A 24,623-nucleotide genomic window follows, 5' to 3' on the forward strand; every position below is an offset into this window, starting at 1 on the left:
GCAGATCTTCTATTGCGGTGACACGGCCATTACAAACGACTGAGGCTTTCCAATTTATACTTTTGAACGAGGGCTTCGGCCTTAGAACTGCTTTTTCATTGCGAAAAGCTGCGATGGAGTTGAAGATTCTTGCCTGAGGTTGTCCAGGAAGGGACCTACCAAGGCCTGCTTGTGTATAAGATAGCAGTTTGAACCATCGTGTAATATTGCAGCAAAGATAAATTTGTTATGTACGCGTCGAGCATCAGCGGTCGTGGTGAGAGTTTGTTTCCCAACAGGTCTGCGCGCAGAAGTCATGCTAGATTGCATAAATCTGGTCTGGCTTGCTTGTATTTGAGTAGGATACACTGACAACGGAGCGGGAAGGAGAATGATGCTTCGATCAGCTTATTGAGTACTGGTCACGCAGATGAGGGGCGCCACGTTGTACTGTCATTTTGACGCGGAACCCAGTGTTGGAAAGCCCGGGCAAGAAAAATGCAAACCGGACAGATCATTCGTCTTGATAGTTGGTAGCAGTTTTTATGAGGACTAGATGACTACCCTGTGATGGACGTACCAGGCACCCAACTTCCGTTTCGGGAGTTAGTCATTGGTCGCGGGTGGGATACCAAAATCGGTCTACTTCGGTTGCTTCAAATCTCTATCATGAAGTGATACAAATTGTAAATTGATGCAATCATCACTGCTTCTGATGTCCCCAAAGCAAACAAACAATGTATACCAGTGTTTCACTGTGATCATAGAATAAGCCTTCTAATTTGAGCTACCTAACTTGGTATGGCCGGCATGAGACTCGAGATAAGTTTTGGTCAACCAGAACGTATCTCCAAGCTGTTCTTTGCTGCTTCTGTCGTGATTTTGGTACTCTGGCTCTAATAGCCAGGGAATAAGGCTACATCTGAACCGCCCATCAGACTCAGGATACCTCTTTTAGCTATTGACGCATGTCAATTCTAAATCAAACATGCCCGCATATTGTGGAAAGAGTGTGACGACCTTTCGGATTTGTACTGGGGTTCCCCAACTTCGACGGTGAGTGCAAGGAGCGTACTGTTCTTATAGACGTCCCAGGAACAGTCGAAATCATCTCTATGACGTCCTAGCTAGATGGAGTGAAGTCGATATGCACCTATTGGTCTTTCTCTCTAAGTCTTGAGACATAAGCCGCCCCTGGCAATACTTTCTCAAAGTCTCGTGATCTCATCAGCCTTTATACATGTATAGGTTGCTCTGATATCTACAGCATATCCGTCCAGTCTTGCTTGCGACTTCATCTTCATACCGTGATGATGTATGGAAATGCTTCAGAATGAACTTGAGGCATCAGCGAACTTGCTCCGCCTCCTGATCGCCTTTCCATATCTGAAGAACAAATAAGGAAACACCATCATTCCCGTAGCTAAGAAGCCCAGAAGTGACGATGCCCACTGGAACCCAAGACTCACATACATCTGGTTGCCAAAGAGGGGGAATGCAGCTATCGACATCTCAGTTCTACCCTGTTCCAACCTTTAAGTTCTTGAGGGGAGACGTACCTGCCGCAGTGCAACGAACGAAAGAATTGGCCGCGAGCGCACTAGCAGCGTATCTGGGATATGCTTCCACCTGTTCCCAGCCGTTAGTCACTTTCCTTCTATGTTATCTCTCCCCTGGTGTTGTGCTACTTACGAGGAAGGTCCAGATTCCAGTGAAAAGAAGAATATTCCTGTAGCATAACATCGTATTAGACCAAACCGTTCACCAAGATGCGTAAACATCCGACGAAAAACTCACCCCGCTCCGAACAATGCTGTACCAATAATCGGAACTATCCAGTGCACCCAAGGGTACATTGACCAACCAAACATGAAGATACCCGCAGGCACAAGCACAGAGCCAAACATTGCGGGTGGAAGCCGGAACTCGGGCTCGCTGCTGTCCGCATTTTCACTCTGGCCCTTGTTCTTCAAGATGAGTCGTACCCTGACTCTAGACCACACCGGGTCAGTGGATAGGCCAAGCAACATACCGACCAGGATACCTAAAAAGCTGAGCCCAATCTGGTACAGGTTGAAGCCGTAGGTCTCCCTGAATACGAGAGGGAAAGCACCGAAGAATAGGTAGAGTATGCCAAGGAGCAAGGCCGAGAACAAGCAGAGAGACAGGCACATTGGCTCAAATACCAGGAGCTGAATGGGTCGCAAGAGCGAGAGTCCGACTGCCCGAAGCACCGATTTGGAATGCGTCTCTGAAGCCGCTCTCCAGCGGTCATCTCCGGTTTCTTTACGAAGCTTTCGGGCCTTGTTTCTCAAAAGTATGGGATCTATCGCGCAGTGTGTCAGTTGCGCCGCTTTCAAGAGCGAAAGTCAATCTTACGGTACGTCTCTGGAACCAGAAACACGATGCCCAACTCTAGCACGAAGGACCAGATTATCAGCACGTAAAACGTCCAGCGCCACCCAGTGTAGTAGTTGATGAACCCGCCGACCAAGGGTCCCAGGCTGGGTCCGATGAACGGACAGATTGAGAATAAAAGCATGGGCGCCTGCAGTTCATCGTTTGAGAACAAGTCGCGGACCGTCCCAGCAGACACAGCTTGGAACGCACTACCTGAGAAGCCGTCCAAGAAGCGGAGAACAACCAGTGTGACGATATCCTTCGCCGTCGCCTGAGGAATCAGGAAGAGAAGGTGGCACGTGGACGAAACGAGATATATTGGCCTTCGCCCGTAGAACTCGCTCAGGGGACTGAACATCATCGGCCCTAACGCAAGGCCGAGGACGAATGTTGACAACCCCAGAGTCGATACGATCCTAGGGTTGTGAAACTCGGCTTCCAAGTTGGCGTATGTTGATGTGTATATGGAACTCGCACAGGTACTTCTTCAATGTCAGCAGTCGCACAGAGCCATGGGGAACAAACTCATCATATATCTTACACGCAAAGCCCCATGACTGAAACCACCACGGTGATCAACCATTTTCTCAGCTTGCCGTAACTTCTTGGACATAATGGGTCGTTATCGCCGTCGTCCCAATCGACCAGAAACTGGCCTTCTTCTGGTGACATATTGGCTTACGTGACTTGGTGAAGTAACGTTTTCGAAACATCTAGTATAGTAACCGTGTTTAGAATTCGCAAAAAGTGTTGATTCGACTCATCTCAGTTGCATTGTTTGCATGGTTTGGGGCACAATATGACTCAATCGCCAAGTTGTCGGGTTTCGATTTCCTTGAATTAATTATGACGAGCATTCGCGCAGTTTTCCGTTGTTCCGGGGCATATTTCCGCGCCAGTCACAACATAGAATTACTAAGCCATGTTCAGGTATGCAACCCTTGACGTAGATCGTTGTTCGGATGCGATGGCCGGCAAGAGAGGGCGCTAAAGCGGAGACGGAGACGGAGGTAAGAGCGGGAATGGGGAACGGAGATGGAGCGGACGTCACCCCTGCCAGGCCCAAGACCAGCTTCTTGTAAGTTCGCACCAAACACCATAAAAAGGGCAAAATGTGTGAGTGGCTGATGAATTAAATCAAGGAATACTCTTCACACCGACCAAATTTTATCATCTTTTATCATGGCACCTCTACACAAATACTTCCTCCCTGACAACGAGTCCTGCGCCTATGAAGCTCTTCGAGCTGCCAGCTATGCCTACTGCGGTGGCGCAGAGCTGGCTGAAGTTATATCCATTTGCTCTCGCATTCCATCAAAAGACGAAGACAGCTGGCTGCGAGAATGGAAGCTAGCCGGCGACCGGGCTGTTGAGACTGCAAAGACGAGCCTGGCCAAGAACAACCGGCGCGGTGCACAGTCTGCGTTTCTACGCGCTTCGAACTATTACAGAACGGCAGAGTTCTACCGACGAGACAATATATTTGAGGACAAGTTGTCCAAAGGGCTCATGAAATTGAGTACCGAGGCATTTTACTCCGCTACAGAACTCATGCCATACCGGACGGAGAAGGTCAAGATACCGTACGAAGGAACCACACTGCCGGCGACGATTATGCAATCGGACAAAAGCAACAAACCGAGACCCACTATCATCTTCAACGGTGGCTTCGATTCTACCAGGGAAGAGGTCTTCTACATGAACGGTCAGGCGGCTCTTGATCAAGGCTTCAACATCATGCTTTTCGACGGACCGGGACAAGGCGAGGCTTTGAGAGAGCAGCGATGATTCTTCCGAAATGACTGGAAGGCCGTGGTCACCTCGGTGGTTGACCTCGCTCTTGACCAGCCCATAGTCAACAAAGACAAGCTCTTCCTCAAGGGTATCAGTATGGGAGGTTACCTTGTCGGACGAGCCCTGTGCTTCGAGCATCTGTGTGCGGCTGCCATCGTCAACGACCGAGTGTACGACTTTGGCAGTGCTTTTCATAACCAAAACCCAGCTCTAGGCAAATTCTTGATACGGAATGGCTGGGATACCATGATGAATGCACTCATGCGTCAGATGATGCATTGGGACACGGGCTTCAAATGGGCGATTTCGAACGGCATGTGGGCCTTTGGCGTTCAGTCTTCAGTTGAGGTGATGCGCTGTGTGAAGGGATACACGCTGGAAGGCTTGGTAGAAAACATCAAGACACCGTTGCTGGTTTTGGGCGCGCTGGAGGACCATTTCTTGAAAGGGCAACCGAAAGCATTGTTCGACAGGCTGCTTTGCGAGAAGGAATCCGAGCACTTTACGGTGGAAGAGGGGGCCATTGCGCACTGCCACATGGGATCCCTGACTAGGTTGAACCAGACAATCTTTGACTATCTACTTCCGCGAGCGCGATGAATGAAGCCATATGATATTAAAAAATGTAGATCTGCTCTTCGCACCCTATCTGAAGAAAGAAACGGTCACAAGTTCTTAAGCTTTTCTATTCGGGCGGGTTGTGGGCATAGACGACAGTAGTAACGACCATAATAAGGAGGATAACAGGGAAAGGGAGGATGGGGAGGACGGGAATAACAGTAATAATACAACCATTAAAGTGAAACGATTATGAGACCTAGTATGGATAGTTACCCGTCTAATTAGAAATATCCGCTTGGATAGGGTGACTTAAAGTTCACTTATCTTTTAACATGATCACTGGCACAAATGGAACGGATTTTGTTCACTGGAGGTTCACTTTTGTCCAGGGGATGTTCGAGATCTCAGAAACGTTGCCGGAGGCGGGTACGAGCTCAGGACTTTACCTGGATGTAATGAACCGAACTTACTAGGTTGGCTGTTCTTGTCACGCATCAAATTGTAAAAAGTAATCATGATCACCATGTTTATTGAATTGAAGATGCATAGTGACCCCGAGTAGAGGCTACATGTACCTTGTAGTACCAGACAAAGGAAATCCCAGCAATCTCAACCAGCGGCTATGAAAGGGTACCGATACGACTTGCTTCTTCCGTCCTCGCCCGAGTTTGCATCGGAACGCGTGGGTTTCTTTGCGGGAGCCAGCAGGGCTACAAAGCCCTTTAAGCACCACCGGTGTTGGTGATGAAGTCCAACTCGAAGTTGTCTCCACCCTTGGCCAGGACCTGGCTAGGGGCGTGTCCTCCAATAACCTCACCGCCCTCAACGTTGCCGTTGACGTGCCAGCCGGTGGCCAAGTCGAGAATCTCCCAGGCAGCCTGCTGAACACCGGCGTTCTGGATGCTGTAGGTGACGACGTTGACAGCGCTAACGATGATGCGGATGGTAATAAGACCGAAGCTTCTAGCATAGGACTGAGCTTGGTTGACAAGGGCCTGGGTCTGAATGTGGTCGGTGTGAAGGGCACGCTTCTGCACCTCCTTAGATCCAGTGTAGCTGCGAATCACTGTTAGCAGGGGTCGGTTACACTCGCACTGATTCACTTACGTTTCCTTGGAGACGTCACGCTCAGCAGGAGCCATGGTGGCATCGATCTCATCGCGCTTGCCAACAGGGGCAGGGTCAACGGGAGGCCAGGTAAGCTTCAGGCAAGCCTCGTCCTCGGGGTGGTTGACAATGCAGTGGCGGCACCACTGGTTGTCGTTGCCCTGGACGCAGTTGCCCCAGCCACCGCAGTTCTCGTACATGTACTGGCAGACAGTCTGGAGGATTCTGTTGTCAACGGCGAGAGCGCAGCAGAGTCCAGCGCGGGCCTCCAAAGGGTTGCTCAGAGCCGGAGAGACGTCATTGACGGCAGCAGCTTGAGCACCGAGGCTCAACGCCGTGATGGCGACGGAAACGACAGTAGAGATACGAGCAATCATTTTGATAGCCGAGTGAGTGAGTGAATGAATGAGTGAGTGAATGTGGTTTGTTAGAAAGAATGACTGTGAGATGTCTGGGTTGTTGGATGGTCTGATATCGTTTGACAAGAGGGCAAGCCATGCATCTTATATCCCATCCAGTGTGAGTGGACTACGGTACAAAGAGCCTCATATTTTCTCAAGTTCCCGTCAGCTATGGAACTTACCGAGAACGAGGAGAATCTGTTGATCTCCTCCGATCAGCTCCACCATTCCACGCCTTGCGCTGTAGTCTACTTGCGACCCTACAAACGGCTCGTACAATCTCATGATCCCGCGTATCCCGGCGTCGGGATGTATTGCGGTAAGGGAAAGTCTAAACGGCGTAGAATAGCCTGAACTTACTGACTAGAGCATATTATACTCCGTAATTTGAGATGAACAAGCATCCCACAACCACCGCAAGTGGGTCATACTTCTAGAAGCGTTCATTAGCCTCTACAACATCAGATCATGACTGGTACAGCCTTCGCACTATTGCCTGTACTGTCACTGCTAACTTTTCTCATTGAAAGTGGACAATGAACAACGCAATGGCCTTCCGTGGAGTTTCAGCAGGAGTACCATGTCTGTTCTACATCATTTGTCTTGGCAAAGAAGGTGTCCAATTTCCATGCGGCGTGTCCGGGCCTGGAACTACAAACAAGCACCAGCAAGAGGTCCAGGCGCCACCGTATTGCTGCGGCTCGAACAGCACCGCAAACTTTGATCAAATCAACGTAGGGCAGACAAATCTTAACGGAAAACTGGAAATCTGATGAATTCCGTCTGAAGACAGATTGACAACAACTTAAGCTTTTGCCAATGATTACAATAGGTCGATCCACAGGGTCTTAAGCTTTCGCCGATGATTATACAAGGCAGATAAAGCCTAATAAATTAGAAATGGTACCACGGAGACACGTGATTACGGGCTTCTCCGACTACAGTTTCACTTTTCTATTGGGAATAACATTCATGACGTCTCCACTTTGACCGGCAACTTCATGGACCCCAACGACGAAGACAGATAGGATAGAGAGAAAAGAAAGGGGCTCGCAAACTTTGCAGTTTAGACTAATACTTTGAGTTTGGATGGCACGAATAGACTAATCCGTTCTCAACTTAGTTGTCGCCGAATGCAGTGCGGTCAAGTGATATCCGCTACAATCAGTGTTCGGCCAGATTCCGTTATACTTTTTCTTCAGCATAGTGACGGAAATTGGGAGGCAGAATTGAGAGCAAGTTGTGACAAATGAAGTTTTCAGAATAGTGAGTGCCCGGTTGCTTTGTTGTCGCCAACATGTTGAGATAGAGCCCAAGTATCACCTCATCACTGGCAACATATCTCCAGCTATAAAGACTGCTGTCTTCCGCACCGAAATGAAGTATACTTCCTCTGCATCACACCACAAGAACACCACTTCCACACTCATTAGCTTTCAAACGTCTTTCGTTTCAATCCACAACTCACAACACTTGTCACTCTCTACTCCTACCTTTCCCAAAGTCATTCAAAATGCGTGAGTATTGCCCTAAGATCCCCTTTATCGATCAACTGAGACATTCCAATCTAACAAATCTTCAGAGTACTACCTTGCCATCGCTCTTCTTGCCGCGAACATCGCCGCTGCCGCCCGCGGAAGGCCCATTCGCGTTGCCTTTGAGGGCAACGTCATCTTTGGGGATAAGACTTTGGACAGCCAGCGTCAGCAGGTTCACGACGCTCTCGAATCTGCTTGCAAGGGTATCGGAGCTCAGGGCGCCGACCCCCTGACGGGTGGATTCGACGGCGAAGGATACCACTTCAAGTACATCTGCAGCTGTGCTCACGGCGACACTGGCTTGCCTTACGTCGTCCGCCCTGACAACTGGTGGTCTGCCCAGGCCACCAACGCCGGCAGCTGCTAAGGGACCAGTGTCTTTGGGTTTCAATCATGTATCACGTCGCCTTTTGAGAGGAATGATTCTCCATAGCTAGTGCCTTTCAAATTCAACATAGACACGCTGGTTTCACTCTATCGCAGATAACCTTTGCTTCAGCATTCCGTATGTGATTGACTGGTCTGACTATTAGCTTACTTTTAGTTTACATGGCCAAGTTATGAGTGAGATTGATCATGAAGCCAGAGTAGGTGTTTTACAGGATACTGAGGTTATCAATTTCTGAGGAAAACGTCCCTCTCCGTATCTAGACGCATGCCCTTCTTATCCACCAACAACTGATGACTACTCCAGCCTTTCTAATTGACTTTCGAATCTGGTCAAGTCCTTTGGGGCAATAGCCTGTTGAACCACTTCGAAGGTGTGACCTCCCTAATCTGCTTCTCCACTTACGTTGGTTCACTCATTCGAAGTCATTCCTGTTCATTGGCCATGGCTTTCACGTACAGTCTGACTCACTTCAAATTGAGACCAATGGACTGAAAGAATAGAAAGCAACCATCTTACACCCATCCTAGACAATCTTTGAAAATACGCTTTTCCTCCCGTTTCTGGATAGAGGCATGACCTTTTCTATGGGCAAGTCTAATGGACATCTCTCCTCGCCTGCAGGATTTACCATATTTCGAAAAGCTCCAAGCTTACATTCGGTCAACTCTTCGCAAAGAAGATGAAAGGGAATCAACAACGATCGGGATAGAAGGGATGATTGCTTCATCAAATGGAGCCGAGCGATGTGAGCATAACTCTACACAAGTTACCATGTTCTTGTCCCTTTCTTCGACATAACGTACTAGGTTGACGCTCAAGTTTCCATCCATTTTCGGGTCCTCTCCCAAATTGTTGTCCAGTCTTGATAGGTGGAGTTTTCTGGAATGTCATTATCCATGCTCTTCAAGTCATACCATCTGTTTTCTTCCATCCAACTATACACCTGTTTGTAATCAGTGCATTGATGCGGAGCGTGCAGTCCTGAAGGTCCACGATGGCGGGGATGAGGGTTAGGATTATTTAGCTGTTCTTCATCCCAGCCCTCGAGCGTTGTATCCGCCTTGCACAGCAGGCTCCAGCGAAGGTAGTCTGTGCAATGATTGACGTGAAAAAAAGTAGACCAGTGGTCGCCGCGTCGAAGGCCTGTTTGGATCTCGTAAAAGTAACGTTGCATAACCCACTGAAGCATTATCAGCATTGTCCCGCATGAAACATGTCGACAGACCAGAGGCAGAAATACCAGACAATGTAGCTGATGAGTTATCGCGAGCTCATAACGGTAGCCGCCATCTGTAGGAGGTTCTTTGCCTTCAAAATCGTCCATCGGTGGCGGAATGCCTGCATATTGTCCGGGGTCGATGACTTTTACCATGCCTCGCCCTGGAGGGTAAAGAGCTTCCCAATTTTTGTACCAGCGCATCCATTCGGCTTCTGTCCATGGGACCTTCCAAATTCCGTATTCCGACGTGGTATTGTAGAATTCCTGGGTTTGGGTGCGGACTATGGTTTACAAATCGGGCTGTCAGTGATGCGAAGCATTTGGTAGTGAGAAAGGTATGGGTTTTTTGCTCTTACACTCTGGAACGGGGGAATTGGCTCGGTTGCTGCATGAGCGATCCGGTGCTTCTGTTGGTTCGCCAAAGCAGTAGGACCCTTTCCACAAAAAGACAGATTGGAGAATCGTGAGAGAGACAAGCATATCAGACAATGTTTCCCTCCGACTTCAGGGCGCCGTCGCCCTACCGTGGGCCTCCAAGCAAAGAGCTAGACGAGGCTTGGGATCTGATTTCCGACCAGGACTTATACTTGATGCGAATGGACCGAGAAGACCTTCGTCGGATCAACAAGTCTGAGGTTATGGACACAGCCTGGGGCTACAGTTACGACCAGGACCCAAACGGTGTCAAATACATATTCGAGGTTTTCCATCAACTTCACTGTTTGGTAAGAAATACAATCCTATTCATTCTGGTCTGAACTCTCGATTGACATCACACGATAAACATAGAACATCTTTCGAAAGTACACTTGGCCTGATCATTACGAACTCGCCCCTCCTGGTCACGAGGATGATGCTGCATGGAGGCATGTTTACTACCGGGAGCACATAGGTAAGCCTTAATAAACCACAACTTGCGATTCGGTCTTCTTCAGAAGCTCACGTCGGGTTAGATCACTGCATAGAATCTTTCAGGATGTCCATCATGTGCAGGGCGGATGTGACGCCCTTGACGGGCAACATCAGGCCTGGCAATGATCATGTTATTCCGGATCCGAACGACCCAAGCACACTCCCGGAGCCTGACTTCATGACGCAGCATACGTGTCGGGACTTTGAGAAGATTCGTCAGTTTGCCTCGGAAAGGAGAGTTCCAAGATTTGATCAACCGCCCGGCAGCACTTAGTCTCATTGGCTGATCATGCCGGGGTGTGATTCACATGTAGATATCGTAGCTGTTATCGTGCACAACTCCTCGTCTCTCGCGAAAGGTGCAACTATCCACGTCAAATATTTGTGCATCATATCGATAATTCTCGCTTTGCTTATCGAATACTTGGCTTTTTGAGGTGCAACCCCGCAGGAGCTACCCGCAGAAGAGGATTGATAATTGTGGAACTGAGATGCTGCCAAGTTGCAAGTCTTGTGCTTAAATAACGGGTCTGAGAGCCAATTAAGGATAGACTGAACGGGTTTATGCAGTTTTAAACCCCCGTAAACCGAAAGCGAACCTAAGTAACTTTATTTTATTAGACTGCTTCCCCCTCCTGTGTTTTCCGACTTATCCGTCTTTCACTTCCTAGCGTAATGGCAGATGCTTTACTGCTGGCGGAATTCACCCTCCGACCTAGGATACCTGTGAATCGCCCAACTCCATCACTCTTCGGACAGCACTCTCACAAGATAAGTGACTCGCAATGGGTGGCAAGGAGTAACCCATTCAGAATGCAATAGTGACTGAAACTCCTGCTACAAAATACAAACTCGACTCACCCAACGTATGCCTTGCCTACCTCCTCGCTTGTTCACACTGTTTCAAGAAATACTGGCATCGCGTAAATCCATCAAGCTTGTACCAAGACACTCCAATTACCAAGCACGTTAAAATTCCAAGACTGGCGGTCGCCGGGCAGATTGGATAGGTAAAGGCTATCAATTCTTGTCTAGGCTGGCTAACATTTACCACCTTCTTGTTGGCGAGTACTTCCGAGTGCTTTATCACTGACGCATATTCAACTGTGTTCCTCACGCGTCTCAGTCGGTCTCGACCTTCTTCGCCGAGTCGGCCTCGTTCGCGTCACCATCCAGCGCCTGGTAAGTATATCCCAGAAGCCGTTTAGCCTTGTCCTTGGTTGCGGCATCTTTCTCAGTGTCTTCGCCATCAAGAGCCTCGTAGGTGTACCCTAAAAGACGGTTAACGTTCTCTTTAGTTGCTGCATCCGCCTGAGACTCTTCTCCATCAAGAGCCTGATAGGTGTACCCCAGAAGTCGCTTAGCCTTTTCTTTGGTTGCCTCATCAGTCTGGGTATTTTCTCCATCCAGAGCTTGATAAGTGTATCCTAGAAGCCGCTTGATCTTGTCGTTGGCCGCGGCATCTTTCTCAGTAGCGTCGCCATCCAGGGCTTGATAGGTGTATCCCAGAAGCCGCTTGGTCTTCGCAGCTTCTGCAACTCCCAAGTCACTCTGCTGGACTATCACCCGTCACATGATCAGCCGAGGGTGATTCTCAGAGGTTGCCTCGTAATGACTAGGAGTAAAAGAACTCACCCGGAATTGCCAAGATCGGAACGGCCAACAACAGGCCAAGGCAAAGGGCTTTAGGGTTAACGGGCGCCATTTTGGACGAGATGGAAACTTCAAGTAACTGTAATCGTGGATTGTTGTAGAAGCTTAGGTGAAACAAAACAGAGAAGAAATGAGAGAGCCTTTTAAGTCAACAGATAGCGTCACAAACGAGCATCGCGGGACATTCTGGTAATGCCGGTCAAAGTCACATTCAAGAAGCTGTACATCACAGACTCACAACCAAACCGTGGTGATTGACGACAATGGAAATTCAACCCTTTGCAGATGGCTAGTGTCAATCTCCGCAGCGTCGGTCTCAGTTTCGGAGGTCACCGGCATTGTCTATGACCGGTAAATCAGTCAAATTGACAACTCAACGTGGTGTTAGAAATTCAAGAGCAAGGTATGATAGATGCAGAGATGCGGACTTTCTTGGCACAGGTGACCGAAGTATCCGTGCAGACGAGGATTATTGCATAAGGCAAACGGCATCGAAATCACCTCTCGCTCGGATAGAACGATGAGCACCAAATAGCTTAGCTCGCAAGTTCGATCTGAAGCCTTTTTCTCTGTGTCTTTCGTATCACTAGAGAGAGCCATATTCCATTCTCTAACTGTATTTCTTCCTCATCAGCAGCAATGGTGTTGTCGAAGTTGCGACACATTCGCGATCGACTGCAGATCGCTGGACCGTGGTATCATCCGGTGCCACAACAGGTGCAAGAAGGCGACAATGAAGAGGCCAAATCGCTTCATTCCATGAGGTCAGATTCCAAAGATGAACTTCGTTCACGTTCTGCGGTGCGTCTAGTGCTATGAATATCTGGCTGACTGAGTGTAGACGAAACACCCGGTGGAGCTTGCGCGAAACGCTGCTTGACAAGGTCTACATCAAGTCTCTATTGACGCTGACCTTCCTGTCTCTTTTCATCGCACTGAGTTGTTGGATGGGATTCGAGCTTTTTGGGCGTTCCGGAACTCGCTGCGTAACGCCATATGTCTGCCGAGAGTGGAGGACTCTCCGCGCTGCCGAGAAGAAATCTTACATCTCGGCGGTGAAGTGTCTTATGGACCTACCATCCATCTTTGACAGCCAAATATCGCATTTTGACGACTTCACATACGCCCACATTACGGCAGGTGGTTCCTCGCACTAAGCAGCCGCCTCCTTGCCGTGGCATAGAATGTTCGTGCATACCTATGAGCAAACGTTGCGCCAGAAGTGCCAATATGAAGGTATTCAGCCTCACTGGAATTGGGTGTTGGACTCAAGAGACCTAAGCCAGTCACCTGCATGGGATTCTGAACTCGGCTTTGGACTGAATGGTGGCTCCGAGGGAGATCACTGCGTTGAAAAGGGACCATTTGCAGGTAGAAGATATGCCTGGAGACACCTTCCTGAAAAGGGCATTGCCGAAATGGAGCCTCACTGCCTATCTCGGTGGTTCAGAGACCTCAATTCCTTGGAAGATGGAGAGAACGACGTTTTGTATCGCAAGATCTACGATCGGATATCGCCCGAGTATGTCAATGAGACTTTGAACGCAGCTGGTTACAGTTCTTTCTTCAAGAAGTTCGAGGCTGGCGCCCACAATGCTATCCCGATGTTTGTCAGGGGCGAGTGGCTCAACTTCACAGCGACCAACGGTATGTTTGTTTCAGCAATTAATTCAAATCGTTGGTTTCGATAAACCTATTGTCTGACATGCTATCCATAGACCCGGTATTCTTCCTCCATCACGCACAGGTTGATCGACTATGGTGGCTGTGGCAGAACCGCGACTTTGATGGTCGATCGAAAGAGTACTTCGGGCCTTCAGAGAACTTTCTAGAGAAGCATCCTCAGAACTCGGAATCTCATTCCATGGATGTACTTCCAATGGGTGGTCTTGTCAAAAATGGAAAAGTCGCTGATTACTTGAGCACGTTGGGCGGTCATTTGTGTTACACGTACGACTAGCAAAAAGCATCAGCAACGAAAGCTGTGTTGTATCTGGGCTCTAGCTATAAGATTGAAATTTTGACTCCATTTGTCGTCAAATTCCATCATCTAAACTTCTTGAAGAGTTTCCATCGGTTGTTGCTGTCGAATATGATCGACGTGCGGGAGCTCCGTGTGCCGGGCGTTTGCTTGTGTAGGATGGATTTATAATTCTACTCGAAACTCATAAACATAGATTAGAATGAACTCTGTCTAATTTCTCCTGGATGTTTTCTCATTACAAAAGCGGAAGCATTATGTGTTTTCCCCATTTCCCGCAACAATGTTACTGCATACATCTAACCAAATTGCTTCGTGCGATCGAGACACCAACGTTTCGTTCCTCCTTCTCAGACCAGCTTTAAAACGCTGAACATCAACATTCAAATTTTCAGCTCAAGTGGCGACCAATGAAATAGGGGCTGGTTACATCCTGCGGTGCGTTACATTGCAAAGGTGTGGTTCCAGCAAACAGCTGAGAACCGTAAGCCAAGAATTGGTAATGGCCATATGGACCACCAGGACCATAAGGCGCGTCGTTGATTCCGATGCACTTTGGTGCACTGTCGCCGATGCTAGGGTTTCCTTGCAAATAGCCGTCCCAGCAGCGTGCTTTGAAGTTTTGGCATCCGTTTGCCGCAGACATTGCGTTTGAGTCGAGGACGGGAATGTTCCAATGGCACAGCGAATCCGATGGATTGCTGGTGCTGGCATCTGTTGAATATGACGACGTCTCGGGCGTGTACGTTACTGGCTGTGCGGCGTCCGACATTCCGACAGTATCTCCGTCCTGGGAATCATACCAGGCTTGGTTGTTGGCATCGAAGCAGGCTGCTGAGCCCAAGTAAACGTCCTTCCAGGTTATGTTGTACTGTTGGTTCTGGAGATTGGAGAGCTCGAAGCCATGATACCATTTTTTAACCTCGTATTGCTCATACCTCTCATATGTGTTCGTGTAGAGGTCGAATTCAGGCTTGAAAGGAGCGTAGAACTTCCAGCCTGCCGCGTCATCGCCCTGATCGCGGTAGCAAGCTTGGCCCGGGACATTGTTGGATGCTATTGCCATGTTGCTGCAATCAGCCTGGTTATCCCAGTCACTCGTGTAGATAAAGATTTGCATGTTCTTCCAGATGCTCATAGCTGCTTTCTCCAGGATATATTGCTGGTACTGTTGCCGGAGGTCGTCCGAGACTTTCGGAGTGCCAGTCTGTTGGGCGGAGAACGCGCCTCCCATGACCATGTCGAGGTATCCGCCGTCCGCAGTTGGATTGCCGTACATTGATGTTTGCCATATCTGCGCCACGTTCGAGCTCATGACTCATTTGCGTGGCAAAGTCGGCTGAGAAGGAGGCGTATTTGGAGTACTGGTCTTCGGGCTTCGCAGGGTCTGGTCGAAGTGCTTCGGAAGCAGTAAGCCCAGCTTCTGCAGCATCCTTGAGGTTTACAGAAGTGAGAGGCTTCCACTTTTTGATGCCGGCCATGAGATTGTCGGCCTGCTCCGCGATTTGTGCGTCGTTCTTCAGCGAGTTGGCAAAGTTTGAGACGATGCTGGAAAGCGGCGTGAAGGCATACACTGCAGTCGCGATATCCAGCCACACGCTGAGTTCTATGCCCCCGACGCCCTTATCGTCATCGGTGGAAGCTTGCGGGTTCAGATTGTTCACAAGTGTTCCGAGTACTCCCTGGCCCCATATCTTGGCTTGGTCGAAGTTGTCTTGCATCTGAGCGTAATAAAAATGGACTTGCTCCATCGCTTTCAAGGCATACCACTTTCGCATGCTGGTGATGGAGGCGTCGGAATGACTGGAACGCTGGGCGGCCTGTCGGGACCGGGGAAGTTGTCGCCATAAGAGCTCCAGGTGCAGTCTTGGAAGTCGGCGCACAGGATCAACTCAGAGCTGGCTATGAGGACTTTCCCAATCCCAAGCGCAATGGGTAGTTGAAATTTGGTCGGATCCGCGTAGTTGTCAGGCATCGACAGTGCGGGGCAATTTTTGACGAGAGTGCTCAACCAGGGGTTGCCATAGACCAGGATTGAGCTCATCGACTTGCCCAGTGTTGTGATCGATGAAGTCGTGAAGATCGTCGTCGTCAAATGGAACATCGCTGATGGAGGGTATGGTGCATTGCTTCAGGTTGTCGTAAGAAAGACTGGTCGTTGGTAAGGGCCCGGCTTCAGTTGTTGCGGGAGTAGGTAGCTTCGACAGAGGACGCAATGCCTGCGCCGTCGGCAGACACATCGACTACTGGAATCGCTGAAACTTGCAGCGCAAGCAATAGGGAAAGAAAAGCGCAATGCATGATTTGCAGAAGAGAAGCGGAAGAGGACGGCTGACCTGTACGTGAGAAAAGGACCACATACAGATGCTGGGACGAAGGTTTTTATACAAAAGAGCCTCTTGTGTAGATGTGACCTTCTTGGCAGTTGGACATCAAGTAGAATGTTTGCAGCTCAGCAGCTTCTAGAGCTAGGGATTTGCGCGTGGTTTCTTCGTGCCTGCGGCGTGAGCATCCAGAACATGGCGTGTTTTGACGCCAGCCACGAGCGACAGAACCACATTGGCCACCACATTTGGAAAAGGGCGTATATCCAGGCAAGACTGAAATGTTTGTGGCTGTCTTGACGCTGCCTGAAGGCGACACAAGACTGCAACTGCTACGATCTTCTGAACATCGGCATCTGGGAGTTCGACGTCTCAGGCCAAGCCCAAAGCTTCCTTCGGCTGCCAAGTGATGCCTTGAGATGGGAATGAGCGAGGGCAAAATCTGGGCCTCGATTCCGGCCGATTAGTCCTGGCAAGACCGGAGCCGAGTGCCGCTTTCGGGCCAGGTCAGCTCAGTCTGGAGCCGCCTGCCACCGTCCCTGGGTGCGGGTGGCTTGAGACATATGTGCCACCGTGTAAGTTGATTCGGCAAGATTCGAACAACCATGCGGGAGGCGAGGGTTTCCCGTCTCTGCCAGCACCTTTTGCTCCAGATAAGGGTTATACTTTAAGTTCTCTATAGGTTCTAATAGTTGGCCAAAACTCTGGTATTAGAGGAGGCGTGACAAAAGGTCAGTGCTCTTACCGAGGAAACACAATCGTGGACTTCACAAGAATACTGAGGACAGTAGTTAAGCACATTAACAACATTCAATTCATCATAGACCCAACCCAAAGGCCGGCCCATCTGTAACGCAAAACCATCTATCTACATTTCCAACAATAAAACCAAAACAACATTAAAAAAGCAAGTCTTCTTTTCGCAGGTTCGCTGTGCTGTGCTGTGCTGTGCTGTGCTGCGCTATGGTGCTGCATCGTCAAAAAAAGGACAACAGAAAGGTCTCCCTCGAAAACGGGTTTGCCGGGACATCTGTTCCTCGTAAAAGCCATCCATCGTATCTCTTACAGTAGATATTGATCTCTTTTCTGTTCATTCACATGTACCACTTTCCCTTCGTCATTCTCATCGTTGCCCATGAGAGTATGAAATCAGAGCTCGTCGTGCTCCGCCGTCTCAGACTCCTGTTCCTGCTCAAACTCCTGCTCGGCCTCCTCAGAGGCAGGCTCTTCCTCGGCAACCGCCTCATCAACAAGCTCTTCGGTAGGGGCAGCAGTCTCAGCGGCCTGCTCCTCTTCGGTCTCGGTGGCCTGGGCAGATATCTCGTCCTCAACGACAGTCTCCTCGGCAGCGGCGCCCTCAACAGGCCCCTCTTCATCCTCAACCTGCCCCTCCTCTTGCTCTTCGGTCTCAGCCTCAGGCGCAACACTGGCCGTGGGCTCCGACTGGATGACCTCCGTCTCGGTGACGAACGCCTTGACAGTCTCGGTGACGGTCTCCATGATGCGGACAACTTCCCTAGTGGTGATGGTCTGGTGAACGGCGACGTGCGAATGGCTCTCAGGGTCGTCAAGCGGGGAAAGAGTAGGCTCAGGCGAGGGAGTCGGTTCCTCAGCACCCTCCTCGACCTCCTGCTCAGACTCCTCTAAACCCTCAACCACAGAAGGAGAGGGCTCGTCAGAGGACGCAGAAGAGGTCTCAGAGACCTCCTCGTCGATAGTCGCAGTGGGCTCAGAAACGGGCATATCCTGGCTTGGCTCAGCGGCCTCCGCCTCCTCGTCAGCCTCAGTAGCCGACTGGCTGGGCTCGACGACAATCTCAACAGGTGTCTCAGCAGAGACGATCGACTCAGTAACCGACTCAACCACAGACTGAACAGTCTCCATGATCGCCGGCTCACCAGCAGCCTTCGACCCCTCATCCATACGGACCTCGGGCCTAATCTGCTCCACAAATTTACCATCCCACTCCTTGACCTCCCGCGGCGCCGGCTTCACCACCATGAACAGCATCAGCAAGCCCATAACCACGATGGCGAGGTTCTTCTTGTCCTGCATGAACACACGCGCAGCCTCGAGGAGCAGCTCGCCGAAGCCGGCGTTCTGAAAAGTGCGTGGCTGGCCCTGTTGCTGGTCGAAGCCGTGGCTGGACGGAGGCGGCGGGGACTGCTGGTGGCGGTGCTCTTGCTCTTGGTGGTAGTGTTCGTGGGGCTGTTCGCGGGACTGCTGAGGCGGCGGTGTCTGTGTATAGTCCTTCTGGGTGTACTCCTCAGCTTGCGGCTCCGGCTCTGGAACGGGCTCGTGCTCTGGTTCAGCGGACGGGGGAGCGCTGTCTCCGTAGATCTCGCGCATGCGAGCCTCGTCACGGAGACGGCGCTCTTCACTCTCATGGTGGCGGTGCATCGGCTCAGGAGAAGGCGACCGGTGCTCCTCCATGGCCGGGACAGACGACGACGCAGGGATATGCGACTCATCCTCGTAGTTGGGCTCAATCATGTTGGACTCCCCAATAATGGAGGGCTCCTGAGGCGGCTCCTCCAGCGCGGGCATGCTGCGGTCGAGATGGTGGTCGTCCATGTCGTGCTCAAAAGCGGACATGTCGTCGTGGTCATTCTCCGTCGACTCGATAATCGTGGGGTTCTCGTGCTTGACCATCTGCTGCGACTGGGCAATAACCAGACGCTCGAGCTCGTCGAGGACGCCGGACGTCACAATGGGCTCGATCTCGACGTCGACGCGCTCCATCTCCTTCCAGCAGGCGGCCCACGCGCCGGTCCTCATAAGGCCGTTGCTGGCGTACACCTTGATGCGGAAGATCTTGCCGGGGCCGAGGGACTCGTAGCGGATGTCGTGGCGGCAGGTAGGGCACCAGTGGGTCTTGGCCAGGGCGTTCCGCCTTCGGATTTCCTCGTCGTACTCCTCTTCGTCGCTGTCGATCTCCTCGGTCATGGTCGACTCGTTAGAGGGGCCGATGTAGTGGCCGCACTCGAGGACGCGTGCCCTGCGGCGGAGGGGGAGATCGAGGGCTTCCAGCAGTCTCTCCTCGAGGATTTCATAGTCATCTTGGGGATGGGACAGCAGGATACCGCGCTCGCAGACGGTCTCCGCAACACGGTCGTGGAGGTGGTGCCAGGCCTCGCGGAGGTTCTTGGCTTCTGCCGTGAGGTTGTCGGAAGGTGTGTTTTCGAGGATCTCTGCCCATTGCCAGCGGAGCGGGAGGAGAGTCACATGCAGCAAGACAAGGGGAGCAGGCTCCTTCTTGACCTTGAGTCGTGTCGGTGTAGTGCGGCCCTTGGGAGAATACTGCGCAGACACCGTCGGGCTGCCGAGCCGAGAAATAGTGGGCAGCTGGCCACGCTTGGCCGAGCGGGGAGATCCGACGATGGAGGGGGCTGGTGAAGAGTACTGCATGGCCTTTACATCAGAAGGCGTGCGGAAGGGCATCCTCTGAGAGCCGCGGATGGTGGGCACGTACTCCTCACGGTCGTAGTGGGAAATGTCAGACATGGAGATATCGGACATGGCCGAGGACCGCTTCGACGAGCGCCACTCCATGTCCTTGTGGTGGTGGTCCATATGGCCACCGTCGAACGAACCCATAGAGCTGCGGGCGCTGCGATCACTGAACACATCAGAGTCACCACCGTGCTGGGAGGAGCTGTCGCCGCCGTCCTCGACGTGCATGGGCGCAGGCCGGACGTCGCTGTCGCGTCGGCTGTGTCTTCCCCGCCGGCTCTGGCGAGATTCACGGCGGCTTTCACGGGGGCTATCGTGATAGCTGGCTTGTGAACGGGAAGCCCAAGAGTCGCGGTGGGTGACGTCTGACCTTCTGTCGTGTGATTCACCACGGGTGGTGTCAGATCTTGTGTCGTAGTGGATCTCGGTGCCGTTATTTGTCGAGCCCATGGAATCGCGGGGAGAGTGTGACCGGTTGCGAATGGTCTCCATGGTCTGCGCCTCCAGCCTCTCGAGAACCTCCTTTGCCGCAGCTTGAATAAGAGCTTCAGTCTGACCGGAAGCACGGCGCATAGACGACGAAGAGCGACTTGCTTCGCGCACCGCAGCAGGCTCTGTGTTATCGTCCTCGACCTCTTCGACAACGACAGCGGGGGTAGGTTCAGCCGCCGCAGCCGCCAATTCCTCCTCCACTTCCTTTGCCAGTTCGTCGGACGTGATTTCAGGCTCAGGGGTAGCCGCCTTCTCAGCTTCGGCCGCTAGTGCCGGCTCAGCTCCGGTTTCTTCTTGGGCGGGCTTCTCCTCCTCGGCTTGAGGCTCAGGCGTGGCCTCAGACTCCTCCGGTTGGGCCTCCTCCGAAGCCGCTAGCTCCGCGGCAACCTCTTCCGCGAGATCTTCCTCCGATTTGGCGTCTGGTTGCTCGGGCTCGTCTTGCGCAGTGGCCTCGACGCTCTCTTCGGCCTCAGGCTTGTCGTCTTCCGTTGTGGTATCGTCAGTGGAAGCAGGTGTCTCTTCGGCAGCAGGCTCTGTTGCCGGTTCAGCCTCCGCAGTTTCCGTCTTCGGCTCCTCGACGGGAGCTTCTGAAGGCGTCTCCGTAGCAGCCTCAGCAGCCGCCTCCTCCTTCTCTTCAGCCTCCTTCGTAGCCTCAGGAGCTGGTGTATCCTCCTTCACCTCGGTATCTTCCGTCTTGACCTCGTCAACCTTATTCTCCTCCTCGACGTTGGCGGGGACCTCGTCGTCGGCGGCCATCGGATCTTCGCTCAAACAAGACGGATCAACATGGATCTCAAACTCCAAATCTTCGGGTTTTGGCCCGGGTCGTGGCATCTAACTGCTAGATGCTGCACGACACACGAGGAGCGAGAAATGCGGAAAGATTAAAAGCGGGTTTTCTGCGTTCCCTCAAGGGTTGCCGGGAAGAACGCAGTCGTGGGGTGTGCGTGTCTCTTGTTTTGTGCGAGTGTGAAGAGCGGTCAAGAGTCTTGTCTGTTTATGTCGGCTCGGGACGGGCAGCGTGGGGTCGAGGGAGCAACCGGTGTCCTGTCTCGCTAATTGGAGAGGGTCTTCAGGGTGTTTTTTTTCGTAAATCGTTCGTAGCCAACGCTGAGAATATTACAAAATGCCAGAAAGGAGAAACAGAGCAAGGAGCTTGCCTGTCTCTGGGCAATGGTATGCGTATGTGGAGGTAGTGTATATGCGAGTGAGTGATATGAGTCTGGTGCGTGGTGCGTGTGGTGTGTGTGTCCTTTGTTGACTTAATCCTTCGGGGGTTGCATATATGTGCTGCGCTGTCCCGCGGTGGCTGGTCAAGCTCTTCTCTCGCCTGTGCCAGGTGGGCTAACTGCACAGGAAACGGTTGGATTGTAGTTCCTGCAGCATTGGCAGCTGCGGGAGTGGCTGGTCGGAGCTCTTTTGTTTACACCGGGTTGCCCGGGTGAAGCGGCCGGTGGGGCTGCAAGCGTCCCCGCCCAACCAACCACGCCCGTTTCTGGTTGGCGCCCAATTGGGCAACTTCTGGGGTAACGAAAAAAGTCCACGACGACTTGCAGGCATGCAGACGACCCCAGTCTTTCTTTTGGGTTTTCTATTCACAAAAAGTATGATTGAGATGTTCTTTGAACAGAATACTTTCTCAAGTCTTCCTCGTGAAAACAGTTTCCTGGTATTCTCAGGGTCTTGACACTTGATCTTAACCCTCGATGATGCCTCGCACTGGCGTCGTTTGACGTCATCCCGGGCTCCCGCCGTCTGCTCGCCCGGACGCTGTCTCCAGGGGGTCAAATGTCGGTGACCGCTCCTCGTCCGATAAGGAATATGGAGGGGCGCTTCAACGTCCATGCTGCATGAGCCGTTGCCGGGCCGCTTTGACGGCGAAGTCAATCGCGGACCCCTCATATCCGTAGCTCATTCGATAGTGCCGTGTTCTTCTCAAGCTGTTGATGGATTCGTACTGGTCCAGACTTTCATGGCTCTGTCCCGAGAAACATCACGTCACTGCAATACGAACACACCATGAGAGGTCCAAACTCCCGGTCTATGATTGCAAGCTACAAAGCGACTATTATACAACCCTCTGGCGGGGCCTCAGCCCATCTTTTCGTGTATCATGCTCTATGCTTTCTATGATAGGCAATTGGTGTCGGTGTGTTTTGAAAAGATTTCCCATTTCCCACCCAAAGGAGTTCTTGTTGACGGATAAAACAAGAGGTTTTGCGAGCCAATCCGATGTTGCGCGCTTCGGATCGGCCCCCAATGGAGTCTATTGCGCGAGTTGTTGATGTTGTGTGCTGGTGATGTGTTCGGGCCGAGGATATCATGTTGCATCGTCTTTCCCGCCATTACCGTGGCCCTGGACAAAAGAAAAACCCAAACTTTTCCCAGGGGTCATGGGGAGGAGGAAACAATCATTAGTCCTCATCCAGAAAACCAGCGCCCTTCTTTCTCTCTTCCTCTGCTCTCCTCAACACACAACCCCTCTTCTTCCCCCCACGTTATCGAGCTCGACCAATTTATTTGGCAGAAGAGATCTCGACACCGCCGGTGGCGCCAAGGGCCTTCTTCAGGTCACCGTAGATACCGAACTGGAAGGCAGTGAGGGTACCGACCATGAAGAGACGGGCACCGATACCGGCGTAGGAGCCGCGGATACCGAGCTCCTTTCCGATCTTGATGAGACGGGAGGTGGTGCCCTCACCGGGCTCACCCTTGGTCTTGTTGATCTTGGAAAGCATGGTGTCGGCGGGCTGGGAGACGATGGCGGCGGCGAAACCGGCAATCAGACCAGAGCCAAGGTTGACAAAGGTCTGGGCACCGTCGGACATGTCCTTCTTGGGGTACGCGCTGTAGATGGCCTCGGCGACCTTCTCGTAGACGACGAACTTGGACATGGTGTAAGGGATCCTGCGGGGTTCACATGTCAGCTCTTCTGTCGCCTACACTATGTATAGCATAGTCGGAGCTCGCCTATGGCTGCTCGGACGCGGGAAGGACAAACTTACTGCTTGAACAGAATGGGGCCGAATCCGGCGTAGAAGGCACCGACACCCTCGTTGGAGAGCATCTTGCTGAAGCCGGAGACGAGACCGGAAGCATAGGTGGGCTCAGAGACGAGACGGATACGGGTGGCCTCGAGGGGGCAGAGGGCGATATCAGCGAAGAACTCGGCGGCGGCGGAGGAAGCCAGGTAGACACCGGTGCGGTAGTTGGAGGCGTTCTCGTAGCCGATGAGGTTGATGGACTGCTGCTTGAAGAACTCGTATCCACCGAACTTCAGAGCACCCTGCAGGAAGTAACCAGCGAAGGTCGGGCCGACACCGGTAAGCAGGGCGCCGGCACCCTCCTGCTGGATGACCTGGCGGAAGCCACCGATCAGACCGCGGTTGTAGGTAGCGGGGTCGAGCTGGATTCTGGTCTTGACGCTGTTCGACATGTCAGCCTCTGCGTACCAATTGGCATAGAGCCGTGGTTGTCCATGTCGGTGTCCATTGGCGCGGTGCCGGCGGAGCTCCCTCGGCAATTGCGTGTGAAATTTTCTTGCGTCGGATTGCCTTGTGAAACCTCGCAGACCGCCGGACGGGATTCGATATGGCGGGCTGGGAAGAGGGATTGAACCTACACATCGACGGGGGTGAGGGCACCGTGGGTGACGGAGCAGCAGACAGCACCGGCAAGGGCGAATCTGGAGTAGAGGGCAACGCCGGAAAGCTGGCCGGGGGCGTTGGCCTTGGCCTTCTCGACGACAGCGTCAACCTTAGCGGAAGCCATTGTGAATATGTGGTGAGGAATTGGACCAAAGAGAAATGGACAAAAGGATTGAGTGGGGAGAAGAGATCACGAACAGCCGCGCAACGGGATCGTGAGGTGGTGGTTATTTGGAGGGGTGGGAAAGAGAAGAACTTTTGTGTTGTTGTCTGAGAGGAACGGGGAAATTTTTGTGAGGCCTTTTTTTTTAGAGGTAGCGGCGCCGCGGCTGGAACAACCGCCCGCCAAACTGGGAACTTGTCCTTTGGAGCGGAAAAGATTGGCTCGGGATTACTCGGGTACCCGCGATTGCGATTGCGCAAGGGCCAGCGGCGCACGAGCCATCTTCTGGTTGGCTGCTCTGTGCTGTCTTCCCCCAAGGCTGGCTCTCTGCTAAGAAAGTCCAATACAGGGGGGGAGCTCTGGGCGTTCGGCCTCTCGGAAAAATCTCTGCGTGGCTGATTATTGGTCGGCCAAGGTTCACCGGCGCCGGCTTTCCGCGCAGTCCAGTCAAGGTCCAAGTTTTTCACACACAAAACCTCTATCGACCGGACCCACTGTCCACTTAGCGGGCTCCATTCGCCCATGTGTTTGTCCTTCAGTGTCGTCACTGGGACATGGGATGGGCACTTTAAGAGTCTAAAAACCAATTCATTTTTGGATAATTACCT

At 51.9% G+C, this 24,623-nt stretch overlaps 7 protein-coding genes across 7 annotated transcripts; 2 read left to right on the plus strand and 5 right to left on the minus strand.

The window, feature by feature from the left end:
- Positions 1-1,148: 1,148 nt before the first annotated feature.
- atB-1 (Efflux pump atB) lies at positions 1,149-3,051 on the minus strand (the record flags this gene model as incomplete). Its single annotated transcript, XM_037317497.1, has 7 exons — positions 1,149-1,154; positions 1,449-1,480; positions 1,539-1,608; positions 1,672-1,708; positions 1,777-2,305; positions 2,359-2,861; positions 2,921-3,051. 7 exons carry the CDS (start codon positions 3,049-3,051, stop codon positions 1,149-1,151), a joined length of 1,308 nt encoding a protein of 435 aa, XP_037183124.1.
- Positions 3,052-5,456: 2,405 nt separating this feature from the next.
- CGCA056_v002239 (uncharacterized protein) lies at positions 5,457-6,218 on the minus strand (the record flags this gene model as incomplete). Its single annotated transcript, XM_037317498.1, has 2 exons — positions 5,457-5,790; positions 5,842-6,218. The coding sequence occupies 2 exons, from the start codon at positions 6,216-6,218 to the stop codon at positions 5,457-5,459; spliced, it is 711 nt and encodes a 236-aa protein (XP_037183125.1).
- A 3,660-nt stretch (positions 6,219-9,878) lies between these two features.
- cctO-5 (Cyclochlorotine biosynthesis protein O) lies at positions 9,879-10,576 on the plus strand (the record flags this gene model as incomplete). Its single annotated transcript, XM_037317499.1, has 3 exons — positions 9,879-10,115; positions 10,180-10,282; positions 10,344-10,576. 3 exons carry the CDS (start codon positions 9,879-9,881, stop codon positions 10,574-10,576), a joined length of 573 nt encoding a protein of 190 aa, XP_037182779.1.
- An 848-nt stretch (positions 10,577-11,424) lies between these two features.
- Positions 11,425-12,007, minus strand: CGCA056_v002241 (uncharacterized protein; the record flags this gene model as incomplete). The annotated part of the gene is made up of 2 exons (XM_037317500.1): positions 11,425-11,861; positions 11,938-12,007. The coding sequence occupies 2 exons, from the start codon at positions 12,005-12,007 to the stop codon at positions 11,425-11,427; spliced, it is 507 nt and encodes a 168-aa protein (XP_037182778.1).
- Positions 12,008-13,373: 1,366 nt separating this feature from the next.
- ustQ-7 (Tyrosinase ustQ) lies at positions 13,374-13,915 on the plus strand (the record flags this gene model as incomplete). Its single annotated transcript, XM_037317501.1, has 2 exons — positions 13,374-13,602; positions 13,674-13,915. The coding sequence occupies 2 exons, from the start codon at positions 13,374-13,376 to the stop codon at positions 13,913-13,915; spliced, it is 471 nt and encodes a 156-aa protein (XP_037182777.1).
- Positions 13,916-17,409: 3,494 nt separating this feature from the next.
- On the minus strand, positions 17,410-20,961 carry CGCA056_v002243 (uncharacterized protein; the record flags this gene model as incomplete). Its single annotated transcript, XM_037317502.1, has 1 exon — positions 17,410-20,961. One exon carries the CDS (start codon positions 20,959-20,961, stop codon positions 17,410-17,412), a length of 3,552 nt encoding a protein of 1,183 aa, XP_037183310.1.
- Positions 20,962-22,721: 1,760 nt separating this feature from the next.
- Positions 22,722-23,976, minus strand: MIR1-2 (Mitochondrial phosphate carrier protein; the record flags this gene model as incomplete). Its single annotated transcript, XM_037317503.1, has 3 exons — positions 22,722-23,112; positions 23,211-23,630; positions 23,828-23,976. The coding sequence occupies 3 exons, from the start codon at positions 23,974-23,976 to the stop codon at positions 22,722-22,724; spliced, it is 960 nt and encodes a 319-aa protein (XP_037183312.1).
- Positions 23,977-24,623: the final 647 nt, after the last annotated feature.

Source organism: Colletotrichum aenigma, assembly GCF_013390185.1.
Source record: "Colletotrichum aenigma strain Cg56 chromosome Unknown KSG_Cg56_contig02, whole genome shotgun sequence".
Lineage (NCBI taxonomy): Eukaryota > Fungi > Ascomycota > Sordariomycetes > Glomerellales > Glomerellaceae > Colletotrichum > Colletotrichum aenigma.